We start from the raw sequence: 24,535 nt of genomic DNA on the forward strand, positions 1-24,535 counted from the left end.
AGGTTTCCTCCATTCCATTCCCTTTCCTGCTCCATGGAATGTTCAGTGGTGCAAGCCGTGCCTGCGGGAAAAGGACAGACAGAGGATGCTTGAACAGGTGAAGGGGTAGCTGGGGCTGGGATTTCTCCACAGCCTCATAAGTGCACAGTGTGGCAGAGAGAACGCTGCCCCTCTGATGGGCAGCATCCCCAATTTGTCATTTCTGTAGGCATCAGCTGGGCAAGGGGCAACCTGCTGTTCAGAGACAAGTCAGGCTTCTGCAGCAGCTACCAAAAAAATCGTGGGAAAAAAGAAAATAAGTTGCACAATTCCTTTTCCTGAGAAGAAGGACAGTTAGTTTTGCTCTCCAGCATGGCACTGACAAGATGAGACAGCTGCCTTAGAGCCAGTGTGTTCAAACATGCTGCTGTTATCCTGTTACATGAATCAAAACCAGCACACACTGGCTTTCATCTGGATTTCATTATTGTGATTTATATCATAGAGACTGTTGTCTAGCAGGAAGCAGCAGTATTCAGAGTTGGAGGGGGGAGATCTTTATCGCAGATCCTTATCACCAGCAGAGAATTGACAAATCTCTGTGTTTAAAAATAGTTGTACCTCCTTTCCATTTTCAGTTTTAAGCTGTCTGCTTATTCTCAAGCCTCTGAATGTTTCACTTTACATATTATTTCTCTTTTTAAAAATAACTTTTTTTTTTTTTTTTTTAACAAAGAATCTATTTAAATACAGGCAGGTCTCCTGGCAGTCAGCTGGCTCAGAGGACTCCCCCGTAAAAGCAGAGCAGTGTATAAGGTACCCATGAGACAGCTGCAGGATCACATATGTGTCTCATCATAGAATGGTTTGGGTTGGAAGAGACCTCAGAGCCCACCCAGTCCCACCCCATGCCATGGGCAGGGCTGCCCTCCAGCAGCTCAGCTGCCCAAGGCCCCATCCAACCTGGTCTTGAGTGCCTCCATATGCTAGATGTGGAGGCAAGCACAGCCTGCTGGCCAGCATAACCTGCATACAGCCCTCCAGCTGGCTCTGCAGGGTGCTTGGGACCTCACTCACTCTGCGAGGTGGTTTCTGTCCTGCACAGCTCATCCATGCTGTTTGGTGTTCTCTGTGTAGGTGGAAATGATGACCTGGAAGGAGCCGAGAGCAGGTCTGCCAGGAAAACCCGTGGTGGCTTTGTGGAAGATAACTAAGATAAAACTAAGGAGCTCTGCGGTAACAGAGAGCAAGCAACGAGTAGTTAGGTTTGCAGTGAAGCTTGGAACAAGGTGTGGTATAACTTTGCAAAGTAGCACCAAGCTCATTCTTTCCAGGCTTGTCCAAGACAACCAAAAAATGTCGGTAGTATACAAAATAAACTTTGGACTTAGTAGTCGGTAGCAAGAGTTTGTTCTTCAGCTTATGAGGACTGAACCCTGCTGGGCTGCAGTGGGACCCCTACAAGCAGGTGACTGTACATTCAGCCAAATCTGCTCTTCCTTCTGCCTTCAGCAGGCCTGGCAACAGGCAGACCCATGCATCCAGGCGATGCTTTTGTCTTCTAGACCAAGTAGGGCAGGGTTTCTCCTCTCCATCTTTACCTTTCTTCTTTTTATTCAGGCATGGTAGCAAGCTGCCTGCCTCAGCCTGAAGACCAAATGTGGATGTTACCTTCAGAACACTGTGGGGACTGCCTGGGCCTGTGCTCTGGCTCATACATGCATATGCAGGACAGCAGAGTTGGCTGTAGAAAGTTGACGTGATGTGCTCCTTTTTCATAGTTTCTTATAACTGGTAGCTCTCCTTCATAGGGCAGAATTTTATAAGGAACCATTCTCTTTATTGAGAAAAATTTGGATTGGTGCTTAGGATGTAACTGTGTCAGAGGGGGCTTGTGAGCATTTATAGTTTGTGGCGAGCAGCTGTTGCGCTTGACATGCCTAGCAAAATTACCTGCCAAGATGTCACGGGGAGCAATTTATCTGGGCAAATTACGCTTTTCACACTGCAAGTTAGATAGCTGAATAGCCTTCATTGTTAAAGGTACGTATGACTGCAACAACTCCATGTGCCAAGAAGTTGGCTTTTTCCTCTTCATTATAGCTCGTTTGCCTCAAATACTGCTGTGAGCTATTTAGGGGAGAAGCACAGTCTGCTTCCTTCTAAATTCCTGTTATTACCCCTTATTTCAGTACCATAGCTCTTAAACAAAATGCAGGACAAGTTAGTTGCTTTTTGCTCTTATTCATGCTCATGTCCGATCCAGCCAGGGACTGATAAAAAAGAGTTGTCCAGTTGCTCTCCAAAGCCATATTCTCCCTTCCCCAAACCCTTTCAGGTTTAATTACTGGGGAAAAAAGGAAAGAAAATAACAAAACATATTCAGTTGGGTCTTTTCAGTTGATTTAGATTCCCGTAAGGATATAATACAGGGAGGTTTCTTCTTCTATAAAGGCATAATGTGGTGTTTTTTGTGTGTCTCTTTCTGCCACTCTTTGTTTACAGTTAACACAATGTAGTTTAACCATAAACAGAATTAGAAGGGAAAGACAAGACAGGAGCTGGATACTCTGAGACTGTATTGTCTTCCATGCTTTTGTTCAAGGTCGGAACAGCCAAAGCCAGGAAGAGAATTGGCACTTTACTAAAAAGAAGGGTTTGCTGTTGTTTGGCTGATAGTTTTAGACCAAGTGAGTAGTGGTAGATAGTTTTGGCAGAGTGTTTCCTGAATGAAGACTGATGGAATGAGAGAAGTGCTGCACACCCATAGCTGCTGCTGCTGGCACACAGATTGGGCCTGGAGGGCCCTCTGCTAAATACAGAAATTCTTAAGGGGATGAGAAAATTTTTTCAGGTTGGAAAAGACTATAAAGATCATTGAGTCCAACCACAACCTAACCATAGTACCCTAACTAACAACCCTCTGTTAAACCATGGCCCTGAGCACCACATCCAAACAGTTTTTAAACACATCCAGGGATGACGAAGAAGAACAGGAATCTCAAGGTAAAGGAAATAGGCTGTATACTTCTCATGTTGTTCTAACTCAGTATTTCTGTTTGCTTAGTACGTAATTTTTGAGGCTGTATCTTTCATTCTATTGAATTACTCGCCATTTAGGCCAATTACCTATTTTGTCATAAATCTAGTAGTCAAGAATTTGTGCCAGCAATTCCTTTGAGCAATCAGTTAGAGACTGGCAGTATGTTTCAGAGCCACACACAAAGTCCAGTCATTGAATCAATTATTGTGATAACTTATTTTGGCTTAGCAAGAATTGTCAGCTAGGTTTCATCCACCCACGTTTGGCTTAAGCTCATTCTCAGCAGTATTTGGAAGGCTCATAATAAGGTATGTGCTGTTCAGGGCTTGTGCTGAACATTCATCTCTGATCTCAGGTCACCCTTTCTGATGGAACAGCTGCAAAGAAATTGTTACCTTAATTCAGACTTCATTTTTCCTGTCTGTGAAATCATTAAGACTGACTGGCATTTGTTTGATATTTCTTGCTTGCAGAGATTGAGTGATCTTGTTTGTTATAAACTATAAGAGTGATTTTCTCTCAACCATGTGTTACAGACCACAGTCATAGACTATGTGAAGCCATCAGATCTCAAAAAGGACATGAATGAGACGTTTAAGGAGAAGTTCCCTCACATCAAGTTAACCCTCAGTAAAATAAGAAGGTACGTTGCAAAGCTTGCTATGGCTGCAGTGTGATATGGCTGTCTCACATCGCGGTGTGATTGCTGTTGTACTTGAAGAAACACACAGCACTGATTGATTTTCTAGGACCTGCAGGGGAGCAGAATAAGTCAGATGATTGCTTTGATTAGTGGGCTCTGGAAACAAGATGGGGGACTATGCAAACATGTACCACTCAGGTGTCAGTGTCCACATATAAGAGGATGAGAATGTGAGCTGTGCTTGCACTATATTATCAGATCCAGAAAAAATAATACAAAAAAAAGAGACATCAGACTTATGGCACTGTTGGCTTTTGTGCCTTTTGCAAAGAGCACAGCCAGAAGCAAAACAAGTGATCAGTTTCACTGCAAAGCTGTAGTATTTTGTCACTGTTTCTAATGTAGCAGTCTATACATACCAAAGTAATGGTGACTTAATGTGACTGACGTGGCCAAAAGGATACTGATTCCTGTTGCTCTGTAACTAGAGTTCTGCAGTGCATAGCAAGTTTGGATTTGATCAGTCAGAACCAACTGCAAAGTTGCATGTAGATCACAAGCAATCAATCCATTGCTACTAAATAAGTTATGTATAGCTTAAGACTTCCAGTGAAATATTTTCACTAAAAAATGTCAGAGCTCTTCAGTTACTTCTGCAGTTTGATACAGCTGTCTGTAGGAGGGAAAGGATTCAGTCAAAACAAGCGATACAGTGTGTTCCCAAAATAGAGCATAAACATACCTGCCCAGCAGATTACGCTTTTCCTTTCCATTTGATTAAAAAGGAATCTCTGCAATAATGACTCCTACGGTGAAATGAGTAATCTTTAAGATGTAATTCACAGCATACTTGTCTGGTCTCTTTACTCAGCTTGAAGAGAGAGATGCGCAAGCTTGCTCAAGAAGAATGTGGTTTTGAAGAGCCCACAGTAGCCATGGCCTTTGTCTACTTTGAGAAGCTCGCTCTCAAGGGGAAGCTGAACAAGCAGAATAGAAAGCTTTGTGCTGGAGCCTGTGTCCTTTTAGCAGCCAAAATTGGCAGTGACCTCAGAAAACACGAAGTCAAGCATCTTATAGATGTAGGTATCCATACAGTTCCTGTGTTCTCTCTACATTAAGTGCCAGTGCGTGGTGTATACAAGCCTGTTTATCAGTAGTCATGCTTTCCTCTACGTATCAAGTTAAGCTTTAGGGCAAGTGGACATGGTTTCCATTAGACAGTTCACCCTAACTTATTTTTGTGTGTGTGGAAGAAAGTGTTTGGTCTTCTACCCACTCCATACTAAAGAGCTAAGAAACAGAAGGGTGTCTTATTCCATAATACGTTTGCAAGCACCGAGGCACCAATCTGGTTTAACACAACAGAAAATCAGTCTCATAGCTGAGTACGACCAACTCACTTCAAGAGACACGGGAACTCTGTTGGAGGTAGAACTGGACTCATATCCTTCTGCCCCAGCCTTAGAACTGGCTTGATAGTGAGTTTATTAAAATATTCTTTAAATAGTCAGGAAAAAATAAGCTGAGTGGAAGCTGGAAGACCTGCCAATTCTGAATCATTGGTCCACCCTTAAGTCACACGGGGGTTTTCATTAGATCCAGCGGGCAACAGTGCAGCAAGCAAAGGGAGCTCGTAAGAGTGGAGTGGGGGAGAATATTTCTGAAGGGCTGGCTGCCTTCTAGCATCCAAATCCAGTGAGAACAGCAGAACAGATGGAAGGTTTAGTACAGTACAGCAGAAAGCAAGTATGAAATCTATCTGAGTTCCTTTGGGAATAGCAGTTTCTAATATATGCTGTACTTAGAGTTGTTTTAGATGACACTTTTTGCCTCTGAGGCATTACAGTCAAATGTATCTAATTGTAGCATAAATAATTTCCCTAAAAAGGTGTTGTAACAGTGCAATGCTTGAAACAGAATCTGTGATTTCAAGCAGAGAGGAATTCTGTGGGCACTTAGAAGGTGCATGTATTCCACTACACAAGTGACTGCACAAAGCTAGGTGTTTCTGCATTGGTAATGACTGTAATCTTTGGAAGATGCATCTGCTAGAGCAGGAATGAGTGAGATGGCAGAGTGAAAATGAGTGAAATAAACAGAAATAGCGAATCTGGCTGAACTTTGTAAACCAGTTCCCCAGTAAAATCAGTGGGAAATATTGGCAAACACTTAGGTGCAAGCGTGAATAACATCATCTGTAAGTAAGCACTAGAAAGCCAAATCCTCATTGATAAAGTCCTTTTCATTTGTTTCATGGGCTGCTGGTACAGAAACTGGAAGAGAAGTTCCGGCTGAACAGGCGAGAGCTGATTGCCTTTGAATTCCCGGTGCTGGTGGCCTTGGAGTTTGCTCTCCACCTTCCCGAGCACGAAGTGATGCCGCACTACAGACGCTTGATCCAGAACTCCTAGCACTGGCTGCCCTGCTGGGAAGGGGCTCCGGACTGTTCCCACCTGGCTCTCCTGAGCTGCAGTTACTACTGGAAATGCAAAATCAGACTCCTAACACTTCACTCTCTCCCTCTCCAAACCAGTTTTTTTCAACAACTGATGGGAAGACGCTGCGTTGACTTAAGACTTGGCTTTGACAAATTTAGATGTCGTTACTTTCTCAAAGCAGGTGGAGACTGAGATGTTGGTACATGGTTAATGTGCTGAAACTGGATGGCAACTGACCCTACCAGCGGGGACTGCAGACCTACAAGCTACCTGTCATCAGTCGTACAAAAGCCTGAGGGGCAGCCTCTATTGCCACCCCTCTCTCAATCACACAAACCCTGAAAGCCCACTTGAGTGCATTCTCGTAGTGCTTTTTCTACAGACCTGCTGCAACTCACAAAAGGACTCCTTAACGTTGTGAAAAAGAAAAAAAAAAAGAAGCTTTTAAAGAGGATATCTTCACTGTGTCAAAAAGAATGTGCCAATCTATTTTTGTATCAGCAATTGAAAGTGCACTTTTTCCTGTGGGGTGTTTGTGTGTAGATGTGTGTGTGTGTGCGCGATGCAGACCTGACCTGTGTCCATGTGGGTGGCTTTGCTGTTTCAGCCTGTATTGGTTACTGAGGGGGAAGATCAAGGTGACCTTACGCGGTTTTACTTGTTGAAAAGCGTAACTACTGGAAAAGCGGTAAATGGGATCATTTTTGGACGCTCGTCTTATTGTTTCCTAATTCTCTGATCTTTCCAGCATCTTACTTTTGAAAGGATCACACTACTGTCAGGAGAGAAGAATCAGCAGCTGACCATAAGTTTTCAGTTGTGTTTGTGATAAAGGTGAAAGCATTAGTATGAGATTTCCATGTCATGTTTTTTAAAAATACCTTGTGTTAAGCCACATGCTTATTTTTAACCTTCGCACTTTTCCCACTGTGGAGATGGTTAAGACTTGCACTCTGTAGTGTTGTATTTCTGTGCTCTATGTTAGAGTGCATAATAAGCACATTGATTGTGCTGTATCTTAAAACAGTGTTTTATTAAGAAAAAAACAAAATAAAAGTAGGGCTCAGCAGTGTGACAGTTGTGTTAAGGCTCCAGCAGCAGCAGGGGCAGCAGCTGTTGTTCAAGTTCTGTTTTTTAATGAAAATTGGCCGTGCAAAACCTACAATCGGCGCCCATTTAATTTAAAGGTCCTGTTCCTTTCGACATTTCAATACTGGAGTTCAACATGAAGCCTTCCTGCAACTCCCACGGCTCCGACTGGGCACCCGAGTGTCCCCTGCACCCCCTGATGCTGCACTCTGGGCTGTGCTCACAGACATGGCTCAGCTGGTGGCATTGTGGGCATCACACCCGTGTCCAGTCTCCTCCTGCACAGGTTCACTTCCCAAGCCTTGCCCTCCACATGCCCCACGCAGATCCTGTATGGTCGAATCCTTAACATTTTTGATATCTTTTAAATAAATCTCGACCATGAGATTGTAGCTGAAGCCTTACCTCTGTAAGTTCGGGAGTGCTTGCTCAGAGTATGGGAAGGGCTTGTGAGCAGAAGGTCCGGAGGTGGGACATGCCAGAGGATGTACACACACTAATGCTTATTTTCTTTCATTCTTACTTTAACCAGTTTTATCACTTCCTTTGGTTAGGCCAGGAAACATCCAGTTTCTTTACCAGCTTTGACTCCTTTAAATTCTAGTACGAAACACGCCTGCATACGATTGCTCTCTAGGATCTGGAAAAGGTATCTGAAATGTGTCAGGACAAATGGGAAATAGTCTGATGCTGTTGCTCTCCCCCCATTTTAAGGGGGAGGGTCAACTGCGCTGGCTTGTGGTTATTACTAATATAGTTATCTAATAACTGATTAGATACATTCCAACTGGACTGGGGTTGGGTGAAAAGTGTGCACTTCCCTCCCCCATGCAGCCCCCCTTTCCCACTCCCACAGCCTCCCAGCCCCAGCAGCCCAGGAGGAGAAGGGCCGAGTGCCCACGGCAGCACAGCAGCTGTGTGCAGACCATGGCGGTCAGCAGATCTGCCCCGGGGCCTTCTGTCCTTGGCTGCTGCCCTCCCCACCACAATCGTGTATATACGTTCAAGATTTGCTTCTGGTGGCAGAGATCGGTTCTCAACAGTGACTGCTCAAAGCTAAGAGGAGGCTTTACCTTCTGCAAAGGTTCTGCCTTTTGCTTTTGAGTCTTGATTTTCGTTTTTGATGTTGCTTCAGAGTATTGCAGGGAAAAAGCAAAATGTGATTGCAAGATACAGACTAAAGAATGGCAGTCTTACAGTAGTCTTTAGAGACGCTATTGAATCATGCTGTCACATCTTTTGTCTCCTGTGCTGCTACCCGATCCCGATCCACAGTTTACACAGATTTCTGGGAGGAAATCTGATTGCTGGAGACTTTCTGCTTTACGTTCTCATTATTGTTGTTGTTTTGGGGGCGGGAAAGGGTTTTGGAGTGACATTCAGTTAGAGTTCCGATGTGGAATAAACACTTAAGATGGTGGCGTTGTTGCACTGTTCGCTTAGGAACATATATAAAGCCATATGATGATGCTAGATCTCAAAGCACAAAGCGTGGTCAGTACGATGGTGGTTAGGACAACGGGCAGCATGTGCCCATGTTCTCCAACCCTGGGAGAATTCAGGCTGAAGTAACAGAGGGAATCTGTACCAAGCGACAAACAGAAGTTGATTGTTTGCCTTTGTCTTACATGGTAACGAGTGTTGATTTGCAAATGATTTTAGATTCAACTTCCAGTAGTTTGGGAAATCATCCATTCCGTATCACCTGTTCTGTTCTGAAATGACAAACCATTCACTCTACCATGCAGAGTTTTTTTGCTTTTTCTAGAAAAAAAAAAAACAAAAAACAATAAAAGTTTAAAAAAATAAAACTATTGAAAAATAGATGTGTCAAATGGTTCTGGTTTTTTCTTCCTCGGGGACATAAAGCTGCTAATTAAGAAGGTCTGGGCATCTCCAGGTGTTCATCTCCTGCACATTCCTCAATTCCTGGATCTTTTCTCCAGCCAAGGTCTTTTTTGGCTCCTCCTCTGTATTCCACAGAGCCCCATAATTGCAAATGGGTATTTGTGGTGTTGGGAACAGCAGTTTGATTTACATGGGCCCCAGAATGTACAAACAATACACAGAATGCTTTGCTGATCATCTTCCAAAGCAACTCAACGAATGCCAGTGGCATCTTTGGAGTAGTCTGCAATGACTTCAAAATGAAGTAACATCAGCTTGTTGCTTCAACCACATGATACGGAGCCTTTTCGCTGGAGGCAGAGGAGTTTGTTAGGAGATAACACCTTCCCACGATGCTAGCGCATTTTGGCACCAGTCTCCACATTAAAAACAAAAAGAACAAGGTAAAAGTTGTTTGGAGAAGTGAGAGACCGAGCATTCACAGCAACAGCAGTGCCAGCGTCACTACTGAGACTGAAATCTGTCCCAGGTTGCGCCTTTGGGGAAGGGGTGGAGGTGTGGGAGGAGGGCCTGAACTTCATTTGCTCATCCATCTGCTGTCTTAAACCTTGTAGAAAAGGTGAAGGAAAAAAAAAAAGTAAATAAAAAGGAAAGAGGAAAAGAATTTTCGGACACATCCATTTGTGGAAGCTTGTACGCAAAGAAAGATGGCTCTCTGAGACCTTGTTCCTACCCGCTGGCAACACTGTGAGGCCCTGCAGCCTGTCAGCTTCTGGTCCAGATGTGCTCAAAGGACAGCCTTCGTTCACCAGAAACCAAACAAAAGCATTGCACAGATCCCAGTGTAAAATCTCAGGACAAATAGCAAGAGCAGCAGCCAAAATACTGAGCTATAGGCGAAAGCACAGCCTCAATGAGCAGCCTGGCTTGGCCAGCAGTGAGACAGTCACGATCTCCCACGTTGCAGTCCACAAACCAACTGCGCCACAGCTCCTCACAGAGCATTTTAAGGAAACATTGAAGCAGGATTTAGACTTCTTAGATGGACAAAGTCCAGCACTTCTCTGAATAAAGGCTGAGGGAGCTGTGGTTGTTCAGCCTGGAGAAGCCTTTTGGGAAGAACTCATTGTGGCCTTTCAGAGAACCTGTGGTGCTCCATCCCTGGAGGTGCTCAAGGCCAGGTTGGATGGGGCCCTGGGGGAGCAGCCCTGCCCAGGGCCTGTATAACACCTTATTTCCGCACAGACTGGAGCTGAATTAGACAACAACCTAAGCAGAAGAGACAGTAATGATTTCATGCCCAGCACCCAGCCTCTGATTTCATTTAACCTGCATGACACTGCACAAAGTTGCAGCCCTGCCAGTCAGTAGAGCACACAAGTCACTGCACCAGAGGTACTACAGAACATTCAGGTGTCACAGTACAAATTACTTGTTGTGTAGATGGATTAAGAGCTCTTGGATCCTCTTCTCAGATCCTTTTTCCTCTTTGCTGCCTTTCAGGTGCTTTTAACTCACTGCTGTTGGTTTTTTTTCCCCCTTTTAGTTTACGTTTTATTATTCCAGTAACCCCAAAGTAAAGCAGGAAGACATTGGTGCAATGCTGGGTTGAGTCGGGCTGACTCTCTCACAGCATCCGGGCTGTATTCCCCACCCTTCATCTGATTTATTTTAAAAGCCTGCTGTGTCCAATAATGGAAAGTTGGACCCTGTTCAGGCCGTGATGGTGTCCATGGGCAGGAAATTGGAAAGTTTCAGATTAAAGCTGCAGGAGGCCAGGAAGAAAAATGGTGAATTTAATTGATGGCGGCAACTCAGTAATTAGGGACAAATACTAAAGAAAATGGCAGCCTGTGACCCAAAGAAGATATTTGCTTAGAAGGATAAAGGAAGGCTTCTTGGAAGTCTGAGCTACTCCTTACCTGTGGGGTGTTCAGGCACTTTGCAAACTCTGTTTTCTGAAGGTACACAATGAGAGGGCTGTCACTGTGCTATTAAATTTGCTAACCATCCAAGTTACTCTCTCCTTAATTTCTTAAAGTTCTGAGACATACCTGGTTAAACCTGGGCCTCCCTGTTTCTTATGTGCTCATCCAGAAGTAAGAAAGCAGTAGGAGTCCCAGTGATGCCATTTTGCATTTACATAAAGGAGAGAAAGGAGTCACAGCAACAACCTTTGCTGAAAACCTTATCAGAGAATGGCTTAGGTTGGATGGGATCTTAAAGATTACACAGTTCTGATCCCCATCAGACACTGAAGGCGACCATCAAGACACAGGATGACCTGGGAACCCATCTGCGCTGGGCAGAGAATAGGCTTTTCAGGGTGCAAATGACCTCAGATCCCAGCAATGAGTTTCTTAAAGGGGAGAAAGAGAGAGAAATAGGTGAGAAGAATTCTGATTCATTTTGTAACAGTACTGCCACCGTAACATCATTTATTTTTTGCATTTAACTGGGCAATTGAGCCAGAAAATTAAAAATACTTTCCGTAATTATAACTGTGGGACCCAGTATGATGATGTGGAAACTGAATAGGTTAGATGGAAAAAAAACAACAGAACAAAACCCACCCCAAACTCCAAGACCCCGAAGAATGTTACAGCTGAAATCTCACGCCGTGGTCTTGGGCACGACTGTTTGTTTTTAAGCCATCTCATGGAAAATGATGTCAGAATTCTATAGCTGGAATTATATTTTTGGAATGGTCAGAAATATTTCAGGGTACTCTGTGCCTTCCTATTAAGGCAAGACAACTTCCAGATGATGAAAGAATCCACCGTGAAGAGATTCCGTGAAGTCTTTCAGAGAGGCCAATGTAAGATCTCATTGGTTCCGTTAAGAGTGCGCTCTCCTCTGTTTTTGCTAAAAGGCAGAGACCTTTGCAGAGCCCATTCAATTGTCACTTCTGGATAAGATGATGAAGGGGAGCAAAAGCTGGTGCCATATCGTATGCCGTTACCTCCCATTACCTCCTTCTAGCTCAGGTCCCAGCATAAGGTGTCCCTCGCAAGACACGAACCTAACCTTTGTCCAAGCTTCTGCCTACAGTGGGGTTTATAACTAGGTCTTGAAGGTCCCTTCCTACCTAATCCATTCAATGATTCTATGACTTAGGGGAGCTGTATGGAGCCTGGTGTCCACTGGAAGTGAATGGAGATCGTGACTGACTGATGGGCATACACAGTGCATGTCATTTCAAGAAGTTATGTGATTTATTACGTCCCTTAGTACCAGACCCAGGTTTCCCCTGGCTCAGGAGCTCTCAGCAGGCTCCCATCCCATCTGCCTGCTGCTCACTTCCAGCACAACGCTGGGAGCTGGAGGTCACACCTCAACCCCGTCATTATACCCACTGTGTTTACTCCTTAAAATCAACCTTCCATGGTTACAGAGAGGACTTTGAACCAGAAAGGATGCCTTCGTGTCACGGATTCGGGATCAAGAGAAGTAAAAAGGAACACCAGAGAGATTTGGAATGGGAAGTTATTTTCCTGCTTTCACACAGATCAGGCCATTAAGGGTTCTGCTGTCCAAACTTGCAGTGCTGCTGCCCAGCAATTCAGCGTTCGTGCTGCTGAACCAGACCGCTGTTTTTTCTGTCGAACTCTGAATCACAGACGGTTTGTTTTATGGGTTTGTTTGTTTGTTTTAACCCAAAAGAAAACAATACAGTTGAGTTCTTTCCACCGGAGAGGCTGCAGTAAGCAACTTACCCACACAACACGCCTATTCATGACATGAGCCGCACAGCTCTTTGCTCAGCAGTTTTAATGTTCCACTGTGAATAGGACTGAGCCACACGAAATTCTGTTGTGTAAGGCTCTCCTTGGAAGCAGAGATTTATTTTCTCTGGTTACAGCTCATCATGTCTAGAGGCTGCAGCCATCTGCACTAATCCCATGCAGTCTGCTCGTATTCATCAGCTGAATGAATGCTGAAGACAGGATGAGTGGATGAGTATAATAAGGAAACAAAAGTTGCCTTGCTGAAATGTTTAGCTTCTGTGTCTATCCTACAGCCTAATTCTTTGAATAAAGCTGCAGACATTTAATAAATAAGCAATTAGTGTTGCCCCAAAGGAATCATCGTAGAAGCCTAGAATGGTTTGGGTTGGAAGGGATCTCAAAGCCCACCCAGTCCCACCCTGTGCCATGGGCAGAGCTGCCCCCAACCAGCTCAGCTGCCCAGGGCCCCATCCAACCTGGCCTTGAGCACCTCCAGGGATGGGGCACCACAGCTTCTATGGGAAGCTGTGCCAGCGCCTCACCGCCCTCTGAATTTCTTGCAAACATCTAACTAAATCTCCTCTCCTTTAGTTAAAAGCCATTGCCCCTTGTTCTGTCAGACCATGTCATTTTCCCTCCTGCTCATAAACTCCCTTCAAGTATTGGAAGACCACAATGAGGTTTCCTCATTGGCCTTCCGGGCTACAAGCGCACACTTCTGGCTCACATTATGTTTCTCATTTACTGTCCCCACTCCCCTTCTGGGAGGAAGAGGTTGGAAAAGACATTGCCTGTTTTACAGAACTGTGCACTAAGCTTTTCTATAGAGGCCAAAGTGGTGGCTGAACCAACTCTGAGCCATCTGCTTTTAAATCTGCATCGCATGAACAAGACTTAAAACACACTAAGCATGTTTTCAAGCATGACTGTGGGAGGAAAAGTGATTTTATTTATCACCAAATCAAGAACATAACATGCCAGCTGGCTATCCCCTTCTGCTCTGGAAACAGACTGAGGGGCAGGAAAGCCCTGCCCAATGCCTTCTCATCCAAGATCAGGGAGGATGCACTCCCCCGTCTCAGTGAACTAAAAGCCCAACTTTTCCTCTAATACTCTCCCCAAATAATCACTTTTCTAGTAGAAATGAAAGCTTACAGGAGGTCAAAGTGCAGTTACAAAAGGATTAAGCTCCTCAAACAAGGCAGTTAATATGGAAATAGTTACACAACCCTCACAGGCTCCTTTAATTCCTTTCTGGGACTAAATAGCCATCTATTTGTAATATGTCTTAATCAAAAAAAGAAATGAATAAACAATACATTTCTAGAAGAAAAATCTCTTCCCATTTTATCCCCTGGTACAGAACTATTTCAATCTGAACTTTTCCCTCTCCTGCCCCTGATATCCATCCCCAGCCCCACACCTTCTCTTCAGACAAACCCCCCTGCTCCTGTCTGGAACAGGATTAAGGTGTCACACTGGGTCTGGTGCCTGCTTCACATAGCAGATGATCTGCCTTAAAGCTGCTCATTCAGCTTCTGTTCTGAGTGAGGCAAATCTGCTATGGAGTTTTCTTTAAGCATCCATCCCCCTGTAGTTTGCAGGTAAAATAGTTGGAAGAAGGCCTCCTTTCCTTAGCACAGCTCCCAGTAACTAGCTTTTCTTCAATACTCAATAGAAACATCCTTTGCAAAACATGTCCACATCACACTTCTTGAATCCTTCAGATCTTGTGTGAGGATGGGATACATGAGCAGAAATATATATGCACTCTTCCACAAGCTCCAAAAGAGTTGATAACAAAAGAGCAGTAATTCAGAGCTGCATCCTTTAACAGATATTTCAGTGTTTTACTAAGATTTTTAATAGGTACATTACTTCTTCCATGCCACTTGGCTTCAAGAGCCTCTATCCCAAAGGCCAGCCATACACACAGGCACACAGGCTGTGCCTGGGCAGCAGATAATACGAACCAATTACTTCAGGGGGGAATGGAAAGAAAAAAAAGAAAGAAAAAAAAAGAAGAAGAAAAATTAAGTATAAACAAGGTAAGATCAGAAAAGCTCTGTGTGGTTTGGGACTTTCTGCCAGAGCAGTTTGACCCCAGCGGCGCTGAGGCAGCCATGGACCTGCATCCCCTCAGGACGAGCAGCTAATCCCCATCTCACCCCAGTCCCCAGGAACTGCCAGGCCTTCAGAAGCTCCTTAAAAACAGGCTGAAAAACCGAGGTACTTCACCAGCTGCAGGGCCATTGCCGTGCACTGCTCCGAATGCACCAAGATGGATTTTAAAGGTATGAAACAGGTTTGTCTTAGCTGTATCTGCAGCCTACTACAAGCTAGAGATACGAGAGCTTTCAGGAGGTCTTTGAGTTCCATTAACAGAGCAATCTATTCCTGAAGAGTCACTTTTGTCAGGGCTCCTCTCTCCTTTCCCTGGTTATGAAGGAAATGTTGTCAATTCAAGGAATTAAGGAACTACATTTTAGATCATAGAATCACAAGACTGGAAAGGACCTACAAGATCATCTAGTTCAACCATCCTCCTATCACCATTACTACCCACTAAGCCACTAAACCATGTCTCACAGATGCCAAATGTCATTCAAGACATCTCCTCATTGATGACTTGCTGTCAAGCTCCCTTTACCGTGTAGACATTCCCCACAATATTATCAACTCAACATTAAATATCACTTTCATACATTCTTTCCCAGGCACTAATATATCAAGGCTAATTTTGAGCATCCATTAAGCAACCAGAAATAAAATTACTTCAAGAACACTTGAGATAAATTGCCTCACACTCTTTGAGACATTCATTCAAGTTTTATAATCTCTGTTGCCTCTTGCAATAATTTAAGAGACAAACCACCACTGGGAACAGTGTGAGTCCTTCCACCCCTTCCAGCTGACAAAAAATTCAAGCAGCTGGGGGAAAAGGAGGAGAAAAAACACACACAAGGAGCAAGAACTACAGACATGAAGATTTATTGCTCATTTCCCCATTTGGCAAAACTTTCAACCCACCGCAGTTCCATGTGGGAATTATCTCCAGAAGCCCCATGGCCTCCATCACGGTGCCAGCTCAGACAACGTGACTACAGACCTGCGTGCAGCAGCTTGCTGCTTTACTGAACAGTTGGAAACCAAGGCCATCCGTCCTGATACTGAACTCACAGCAGGATCCGGGCTCTGACATTGTTTGGTACGACCTGCTGTCAACAGTTCAACAAAACAACTGGGGGCATCCAGTGGGGAACGTTGCTTTTCCTGAGTTCAATTCCCTGTGCAAGAAGCTGCTACTGGGAGGTTCCTGCATGAAGTCATAGGCGTGAGGCCAAGCAGATTTTCTTTTACCACATCAATCGGAAATAGTTTGTGTTGTGCTTTGAGGCAAAGGCTCACAATGAGTCTACTAAGTATGCTGCTCTCTTACCAGCACTACTGATGGCACAGCAAAAGGCAATAGGTCCCTCTCCCTGTGCTTGGTTGCACTTCTTCATTCCTGCTGTTGTATTTGATTTGTGATAGGGTTTCTGAGTTGCGAGTCAGCTCTTTTCCCAGCTGCTGAGATCTGGTTCCTCTTTACGTGCCTGTTCTCTCAGTGTAAACAAGCAAAGCTTCTCCAACTCCGCTGATCACAAGGCTGTAAACAAAGGATACCACAAATTCAGCATCAGGCAAGTCCCTTTACTTGATACGATGCCAAACAGCACAGCATGAAGGGAAAGGTATTCGTCTAAATACATTTCAACTTAGAGACCGTATCCCTGGTGATGTTTTCATTTCTCTTGCTAGGAAGAGGCTGAAAAAAGAAACATTTATTTTACAGATCCCACCAGAAAAGTGGGATATATTAGGGCTACGTAGAAAAGACTGCATCTAATGAGAAAAGTAACTGCATTCTGCTCTGGGGAGATCCCCATGGCCTAGGGAGGCCAATAGCAATCCCTGTGCTAGCTGCAGTTCTTGAGTAAGCTGATGGAAAAGCGCTGCCCTGGCTGCAATGGCAGGGGTTTCCTTCTCCCATTGCTCACAGCACAGTGCTGGCACACTGCTCTCCAAGGCTCGGGCCAGAAGCAGGGCTCCAAATTAGGATGAATGGTTTTTACCAGCAAAACCATTCACCAAACTAAGCCGTCAACCCACTCAATGTCTGCAATAATCCCCAAATCTGAGAGGAATACGATAGGAAACTGACTCTTCTCTGCTTTCATAACTGTGCAAATCTGAGTGTTCTGACCTTTCCTCTGAGCCTAATGGCTTAGTTAGCTTATGAAACAGAAAAGCTCCTTAATGAATTTCATAAACAAGACAAACTTCTGTTAAGTTCATTTGTAAGAGTTGGGTTGTTTTGTATGCATGTAAGGCTGAAGGCTCTCTGGTCTTTAACAGCATTGCATCCCCTTATAGCCTTAGTTTTGGTGAGCTGTTTTAGAGATCAAACACTCCCCTTGTTCGTGAGAGGAACAAACATCATGTAACAATAGCACAAGACCTTACACTTCCACAGTGAGCAGCCCTGGGAGGAAGGTGCATCTCCTGCTCTGGAGATGGAATACATCCGGTTGTGGAACTACCACCAAGGATCAAGGGGCTGTGAGGACTGTGTGCTTTACAATCAGATCTAAACCGCATGTGCCTATGAGCACCTGAGTGCTTTCTGGAGAGGGTTAACCCCATGTCTTGTTTAGATTTCATCTCCAGCTACAAACACATCCTCTGCGTGGTTTTCTTTGGAAGCCAAGGATGGATAATAATTCTTTTTTCTAAGGAGAAAAGCCCACTGAATATATGAAGAACTATACCCAACAGTTTTAGAAACAACTCTTAAATCATTGAATCACTTGAGTTGGAAGGGACCCTTAAAGGCCATCTAACCTAACTCCTCTGCAATGAACAAGGACACCTGCAGCTACATCAGGCTGCTCAGAGCTCCTCCATCCAGCCTGACCCCAAAGGTGTCCAGGGATGGGACATCCATCACTTCTCTGTGCAACCTGCTCCAGTCCCTCACCACCCTTACTGTAAAAAAACTCCTATCACCAACCTAAATCTCCCCTCCTTCAGTCTGAAACCATTTCCCCTTGTCCTATCACAACAGACCCTGCTAAAGAGTCTGTCCCCTTCTTTCCTAAAGTCTATCATTAGATACTAAAAGGCTGCTCTTATGTCTCAATGGAGCCTTCTTTTCTCTAGACTGAACAGCCCCAACTCTCTCACTTGGACCCACTGCTCAAGCCTGTCTATGTCTCTTCTCTCCCTTTTTCTTTCTATAGTTACATTTTCTACAACATTTTTTAACAGAGGCTTCAAAAAATGCCCAATCTGTCACTGCAGCAGCATCCTATACAAAAGATATTAAATTATACAGCACTGCTCTATGAAAATGTACTTGCATTTAAATTGCTTTTTAACATCTCGTGTCTTACATTAGAGGAGAAGAAGAACCCCTTTCTGTAGGACTTCAGACACCCACATGCCCACGCAGCCCATACTCACCAGACTACCAAGCCAACAGAAACCATCATTACAGCTTCAAGACGAAGCAGAGCAAAAAACCATGGCTAAATGCCAACCCTTCTTATTTTTTTTTAACCTTTGGTTTACCATCTGTGAAATCCTCTGTCTGCTGTTCATTGTGGAGGGCACAGCTGACCACATTTGATCATCACTCAGAAATTAAGGTATGATATGGTCTATTGCAACACTGGAACAGCACTAAAAAACTCAGTGATTAACGATCTCATGAGTGCTCTGCAGCTGCTATCATCTAAGAAACTATTTTCAGAGGTTTGCCGATAGCCAAAACACTACCAAGACACACGCAATAATGGGCAGGCGATTCGTAAGGTGTGGCCATGTGTTACAAAATCCAGACACAGCTTTGGAAGAAGTTAATTAGTATTATTTTTCTATTATTTTCTCATAGTTTTGCATTCAGAGTACAGATGGCATCGGGGCCTGTTCAGAAACATGAATCTATTGGCTAAAAAGATGTTGTTACTGAACTACGACTCCTACATTTTAGTTCCTATTCTGCCACAGATTTACAATATGACTTTGAGTGGGTCATTTATGAGCCAGCTGCATCCATCTACCTAGCTGTAAAACACATTGAGTGAATTATGGTGGGGCCTACTGTCCAAAATGTCCACATTCTCCCACAGAAGCAGAAGAAACAATCTCCTGCTCTTATTACCATACTGAATCCGTCACTGCACACCTGGTTCTCCTTATGTTCGAAATATTACTGGCACTAATAGAACTTGCCATTTGAAAAGTGTTTCCACGCGAAGCACAGTGTGTCAATTCATTTTTACAGTTAAGAACAAAGCTCACATAGGCACTTACCAGGAAATTGTCAGTACATTGGCAGTCATGGCAAAGAAGAACGGTGATAAGCCAGCAGTGATAACCTGCGAAATTGAAAGGAGAATAAAAAACAACCTTGTGACCTTGTGACATCACAAATGAAAACTGAATTACTTGAGCTGAAATTAAATCTCCGCATACATCGTTACTTTTTTTTTCCCTCTTGCTTTTTTAACCATTACATTCCATTGCAAAAATGGAACCAGAGCAGAAGGTCCCCTGCTGCATATCCCAGATGGACCAGTGTGGAAACATGGTATCTTTTATTTGCCAATGGTAATGTAGACTGGGGAAACCAGTCAGGTCCCGGGCTTTAAGAGCCTCATATTTCTGATGAGAATGAGCGCCTGAAGAGTGTAGAAAGGACAGGAAAAAGAGAAGAGAGAATGAGGTAGATAAAAACAGTGCAGCTTCAATGGGTTTATAAATCCTTTCTTACACCAAGGTGTCTGGGCAGAGAAGATGGGGGCGAATGACTTTACATTTTTGCAGCAATGATCCCAGAAAACAGCTAGTTCCTGACATACAATGGCTCACAACAGATCCCAGCCCCTGTTATGGAGCTACCGCATCTGCAGGCTGCCCTCGGTTTTGGACATTTTGTTGCCAGATGGATAATGTAAGATGGAAAGAGTTCAGAGAACAGTGACAGAGTCATTAGATGCAGGGATTGATTTTCAGTCAACAGTTAGGATAAGCAATGCCTGTGGGAATGATTTACAAATAGTTGGGAAACATGAGCGCTGAGGAATGAAAGGAACTATTTAGAATAATACAAAGTTGCCCAAGTCAAAAGATGAAATTAAGAAACAAAACATTTAAATAATTATCAGCTAAGATTTCCTAATAGTTGTTTGTCTAGCTGACTCTCAGGAGAGACAGCAGGAACCTCATCCCTGAAGCTATTAGAGACCTGTTAAAACACTAATACACGTCCAGCAGAGAAGTAAACGATTCTCTGTAGTAAACTCTGCACACCAGAGGTCGAGCTGACAGTCTATTAGTCAATACCCATCGTATCTGCTATGGCTGCATTTTAGAAAACAGGTTTCTGAATCTGTGGATCATAAGCAGCAGCAGAAGAGATGCTAGTACATCAATCCTCCAACCCCGCTGAAGGAGTTAGTTGGAGGGGGGCAATAACGTAAAGCTGGCAGCCCTCAGCTACGTGACAGTAAAATATATACACAAGTGAACATATGAATAACCAAGCACGGCCAGAAGAGACTGATATGGGAGAAGGATGGGTCACAAAATGAGAGTTATTCCTCAAAACTCACCTGTTCACACTCAGGTCACACCTTGACCTGTTCCACAATCATCTGCAGCCAGAGGGAGCTGACATACAGCCTGAGCAGTGGCAGTCAGAGCACTCAGATGATGCACCTTTATGCACTTTACCTCTTATGCTAGGCTGGATATCTGTCAGTTCCAAACAGCACTCCAACATACAGCTACACCTCACACCACAGGGCTGGGTTCTTCCCTTGCACACCTTACAGCAGCTGCAGTGCTTACATCAGTGTGAATGACCATAGAAATATTGGCACCGAGCTTATCTTAGGCTAATGCTGATTTATGATGAAAAAATACGCAGCATGTAAACATGAATTTATGAAGGATGGCAGCTGTGACATTTACAGAGCGTTGTTTTCTTTAAGTTGCTCTCCTGAAAGAAACCGAAGTGCAGCAATTGAGAAGTGACACAAGTCGAAGCTGTGTCGCCCACTCCATTTTAGAGTCGTGTTTATTAGAATCTTGAGAAGAGGCCAAGAGCAGAGAAACAAGCATTTAAGAACCCCGTGAGCGCAGGCCTTATCAAAAACAATACACCATTCTACTGCCATCATCCCAAAACACTGCAAAAATGCTCCTGCGGGCTGCAGCCTTTTGGACCATGGCTGGAGAACACTGCTGTATTTTTGGAGAGTTATGTAAGAGTGCCTCAGTGCCAAAGAGAAACAAAACGTGGGCTGGAAGAGCACATGAAGTAAGTGTGCACAAGGAAAAAAAAGAGAGAAAGAAAGAAAAACATCACTAAAATGTCCAGCTTGGATTGTTTGTGTAAAAAAGGGGCACGTTTAAAAACAAAGAAACAAGTGTTCAGGGAATCTAACAGTCAGATTTGCTCCAAGAGCAGCCTCTGAACTCCAGGCACATTGCTCCGAAGCCAATGTTCCTTTTACTACAGTTCAGCATTTCTTGAAGTGCTTTAAGTGCACACATATTTAGTTTTACAAAAGTACACCTACATTGACGTTCTAGATGTCCTTTGAACTAAAAATCACGCTAAGTGTAGTAATCTCTCTTTCTTCATCTTAAAGGTCACCGTTGTCCTCCCAGGCGTTCAGCTGCCTTTGGAGAAGGAGTGAGCAAAGGGCAGAACTAAAGGTAATGACTTTAAACCTATTTTAGTGCCGAACCACTGAAACTAGGAGGTGGAAAAGAAAATGTTCATTAGCTAAAACCGGTCTGTTTTAAACAACGATCCCCCCCCCCCAAGACTTTGATATTGGTGATTATTCTCCCAATTGATACAGACTGGATGGCCAAAGCCTAGCCATTTTAGACACAGGAATAGTTCCGTGAGCTGTGGCTACTCGTGTGCTTGTAGGAACTGTGACTGTGCAGTGCTGCAAAAGCTCTTTTTAAAAACATTTATACTGTGAACGTTTTCACAACATTCTGAAACAGCTTTCAGCGATTAGGAAAAACATCCAAGTGTGGCATCATCTAACAAAACATTTCCATGTGAGCTGAAATTGTTCCTGAGAAATCCTTTCAAGTGCTCCCTTGCCCACCTCCCCCCCCCCCAAAAAAAAAGACTGTTGTTTTTCTTTTACTTCTTAAAATAAACCATTCTACATTTACCGTGTCACACTGTTGTACCATGGAAACAACACGCATTTGAAGGGAGCACACAATTAACACTTATTCTACCTTAATCTCAACTATTTTTATAGTTCCAATCAATGATTTATTTAAAGTTATTTTATATGTTAACAAAAATGTGCACCTTACAAGGGACATTTGTTGTTGCAATGAAGAGCAGTTTCAGTTCTTTACAATACACATCAGCACTGAAGGAAATAACTGCACCTTTGTGAGGTATACTTATCTGGGACCAGGTCTGTGAATAAAAGGAAAATGCTCCAATCTCCTGCACTGCTCTAGGCCCCCACCCATTGGTCCACCCTAGCTTGCTCTACCTGAAACAGCTTCCACAGCAAGGCAGATAGCCTGCATCACCTAGGATTGCAAATCCCCCCAGGAAGGAGAAGAAAGAAGCTTAGTGCAATGACTGCCATGGGCACAGCATCCTTGGATGTGCTCAAGGCGAGGTTGGATGGGGCCCTGGGCAGCCTGGTCTAGAGCCAGATTCAGTGACTGACAACTCTAGGGCTGGATCTAGATGATCTCTGAGATCCCTTTCAACACAAGCCATTCTACGATTCTATGAATTCTGTAGGACTGGAGTAAAGACTGGGTCTGAGTAGTTAGATAATGAAACCAACTAACAAACAAAAACCAGAAGGGATTTCTTTCCATAGACCTTCCAGTAGAGGGAGTGAAAAAGAATCAGAAGAGAAAACAGAGGGTGACCTTGTCCTCTGGCTGGATTATACCACACAGAAATGTCCATTATAAACAGCAGCGTTTTACAACTTACTTCTTGTAATTACTTCTGATACAAGTACTAGAAGTGGGGTTGGACTCAGCTAGAAAAGCTGGAAGAGCAGAGAAACACACTCATTCCCCAACTTATATCATGGCCTCCACAGTGCAAAACAAAGCTGTTGAGATCCCTGTTTCAGTCTCTGAATGGGAGTGACATACTTTGACAAGATTCAGTGATAAGGAAAGAATTGAAGAGTGCAAACAGTGAAACAGAAACTGATGAGGCTGTACCTAATGACCAGGGACATGCAAAAGTTCCAGTGTTTGTGCACTGCAGAAATGGCAGCCATCAAAGATAACTCATCAGAAGTTGGCAAAGCTTGAACTGTGGTTAAAGAACCTGGAGTAAGGATTGTGAGGAATCCCTTCAGAGGAAAAACTTTTTCTTCTGTGCTGAAATGTTCACATCCTGCCTGTTAGAAAGGCTGAGCTTTGGGTACTGGCACACCACAGCCTGACCAGGCAGAGGAATGTGGGGCCCTGGAATTTCAATCCACAAGTGGGATGAGCAGAGGTTTCAAGCTTCTTGGTTAGGAAAGATTCCCAAATTCAGCTGCTCACCAAAATGGGTGAGAACTGGATAGGTAAATGTTCCCTTCCTGACCAACCTATCAGTGATCCTCTCCATCTCTGACTTCACAGTTACCTTAGAGAAAGATTTTGAAGCTGCAGAAATTGGCTTTGGATTTTGAAAATCTGACATTTCTGAAGTGTTTGGGAACTCATTATTTAGATAACCAGCAACACCAGTGAGGACATTTTCAACATGTAGATTTTGATTTAATCTTCCTATCTGAGACTGAAAGACATGGGGGATTTAGTCCAGACATAACCACGATTTGTTAGTATTACAAATATATCTGCGCACACCGTATAAATAGAATATTTCCTTTGACTCATTGTTAAACTACGAAGTTAAATGTCACAGTTCTTGCTGCAAATGAACACAGAATACATTATAATAAAGTTTTCCTTAATTTGTGTACATGCAGCCGACCTCTGTAACCTCCCTTCCCCAAGCTGCCAAAACCTCTGTCCTTACAAAGACGCGTATTTCATCTAAAGACAGTGTTTTGAAATGGCTCATCAAGTTCACTTACTGTTCAAAATAAATCTTCCTATTTATCACCAGGTCATCTTCTCAAAACATCAGGAAAAAAAGCTTCTGATGTGCATAACCTTTGTTTTCACTCTACTGGTGGAATTAAAGCAATGTCAAGCTTTTTATAGACAGAATATTTGTTGCATCCCTTTTCTTCATGCTTTCACCAGCTGCTAAGATAACTGTCAAAATTCACCAGGGAAATGGATCACTGCTAGCACAGCTGAAAACAGCTACATCAAGACAATCCAGTACAGTGGGTTAAAATGACTACCAAGAAGGCATTGACGGGGACAGACAAATACGTGCGAGAATACGGAGGGATCTGACTATCCCCTAGCTAAACACTAACTAGAGTGGTCCACTGTGTATTGAGAAGCCTTTTGAAATAAGCCAGACCTTAGAGTAGATGTCTGTAGATCGAGTGCTGACAGTGAAGTTCCACACACTGCAGAAAGTCAGCACCGACAGTCAGAAATACCAATAAACTCACTGACTACTGGAGGCTGTTGGGGGCACTGGAAAGCTACCTCAGCTGGGAAGAGTAGGCAGTAGAACAAAAACACCTGCTGTAGATGGTAACTGTGGTACTCAATGTCCCTTGCAAGA

General features: G+C 43.7%; 2 protein-coding genes across 10 annotated transcripts in view; one reads left to right on the forward strand and one right to left on the reverse strand.

Moving 5' to 3' along the window:
* The window catches only part of CABLES1 (Cdk5 and Abl enzyme substrate 1), a 56,068-nt gene extending 49,256 nt beyond the window's left edge, over positions 1-6,812 (forward strand). For both annotated transcript variants that reach the window (XM_015855404.2, XM_015855405.2), the window contains 3 exons: positions 3,559-3,665; positions 4,537-4,744; positions 5,936-6,812. In XM_015855404.2, coding sequence (XP_015710890.1) covers positions 3,559-3,665; positions 4,537-4,744; positions 5,936-6,076 — 456 coding nt within the window. In that variant the 3' untranslated portion in view covers positions 6,077-6,812. The remainder of the gene's footprint in view (positions 1-3,558; positions 3,666-4,536; positions 4,745-5,935) is intronic.
* Positions 6,813-15,743: 8,931 nt separating this feature from the next.
* TMEM241 (transmembrane protein 241) overlaps positions 15,744-24,535 on the reverse strand; it is a 50,168-nt gene continuing 41,376 nt past the window's right edge. For 7 of the 8 annotated variants that reach the window (XM_015855435.2, XM_015855434.2, XM_032442694.1 and 4 more), the window contains 2 exons: positions 19,126-19,190; positions 15,744-16,417 (listed from right to left, as the gene is read on the reverse strand). In XM_015855435.2, the coding sequence (XP_015710921.1) occupies positions 16,357-16,417; positions 19,126-19,190 (126 nt within the window). In that variant the 3' untranslated portion in view covers positions 15,744-16,356. Of the gene's footprint in view, positions 16,418-19,125; positions 19,191-24,535 lie in introns of those variants that run through there. The other variant, XM_032442693.1, reaches the window with a different exon arrangement.

This window comes from Coturnix japonica, chromosome 2 (assembly GCF_001577835.2).
Source record: "Coturnix japonica isolate 7356 chromosome 2, Coturnix japonica 2.1, whole genome shotgun sequence".
Taxonomy (NCBI): Eukaryota; Metazoa; Chordata; class Aves; order Galliformes; family Phasianidae; genus Coturnix; species Coturnix japonica.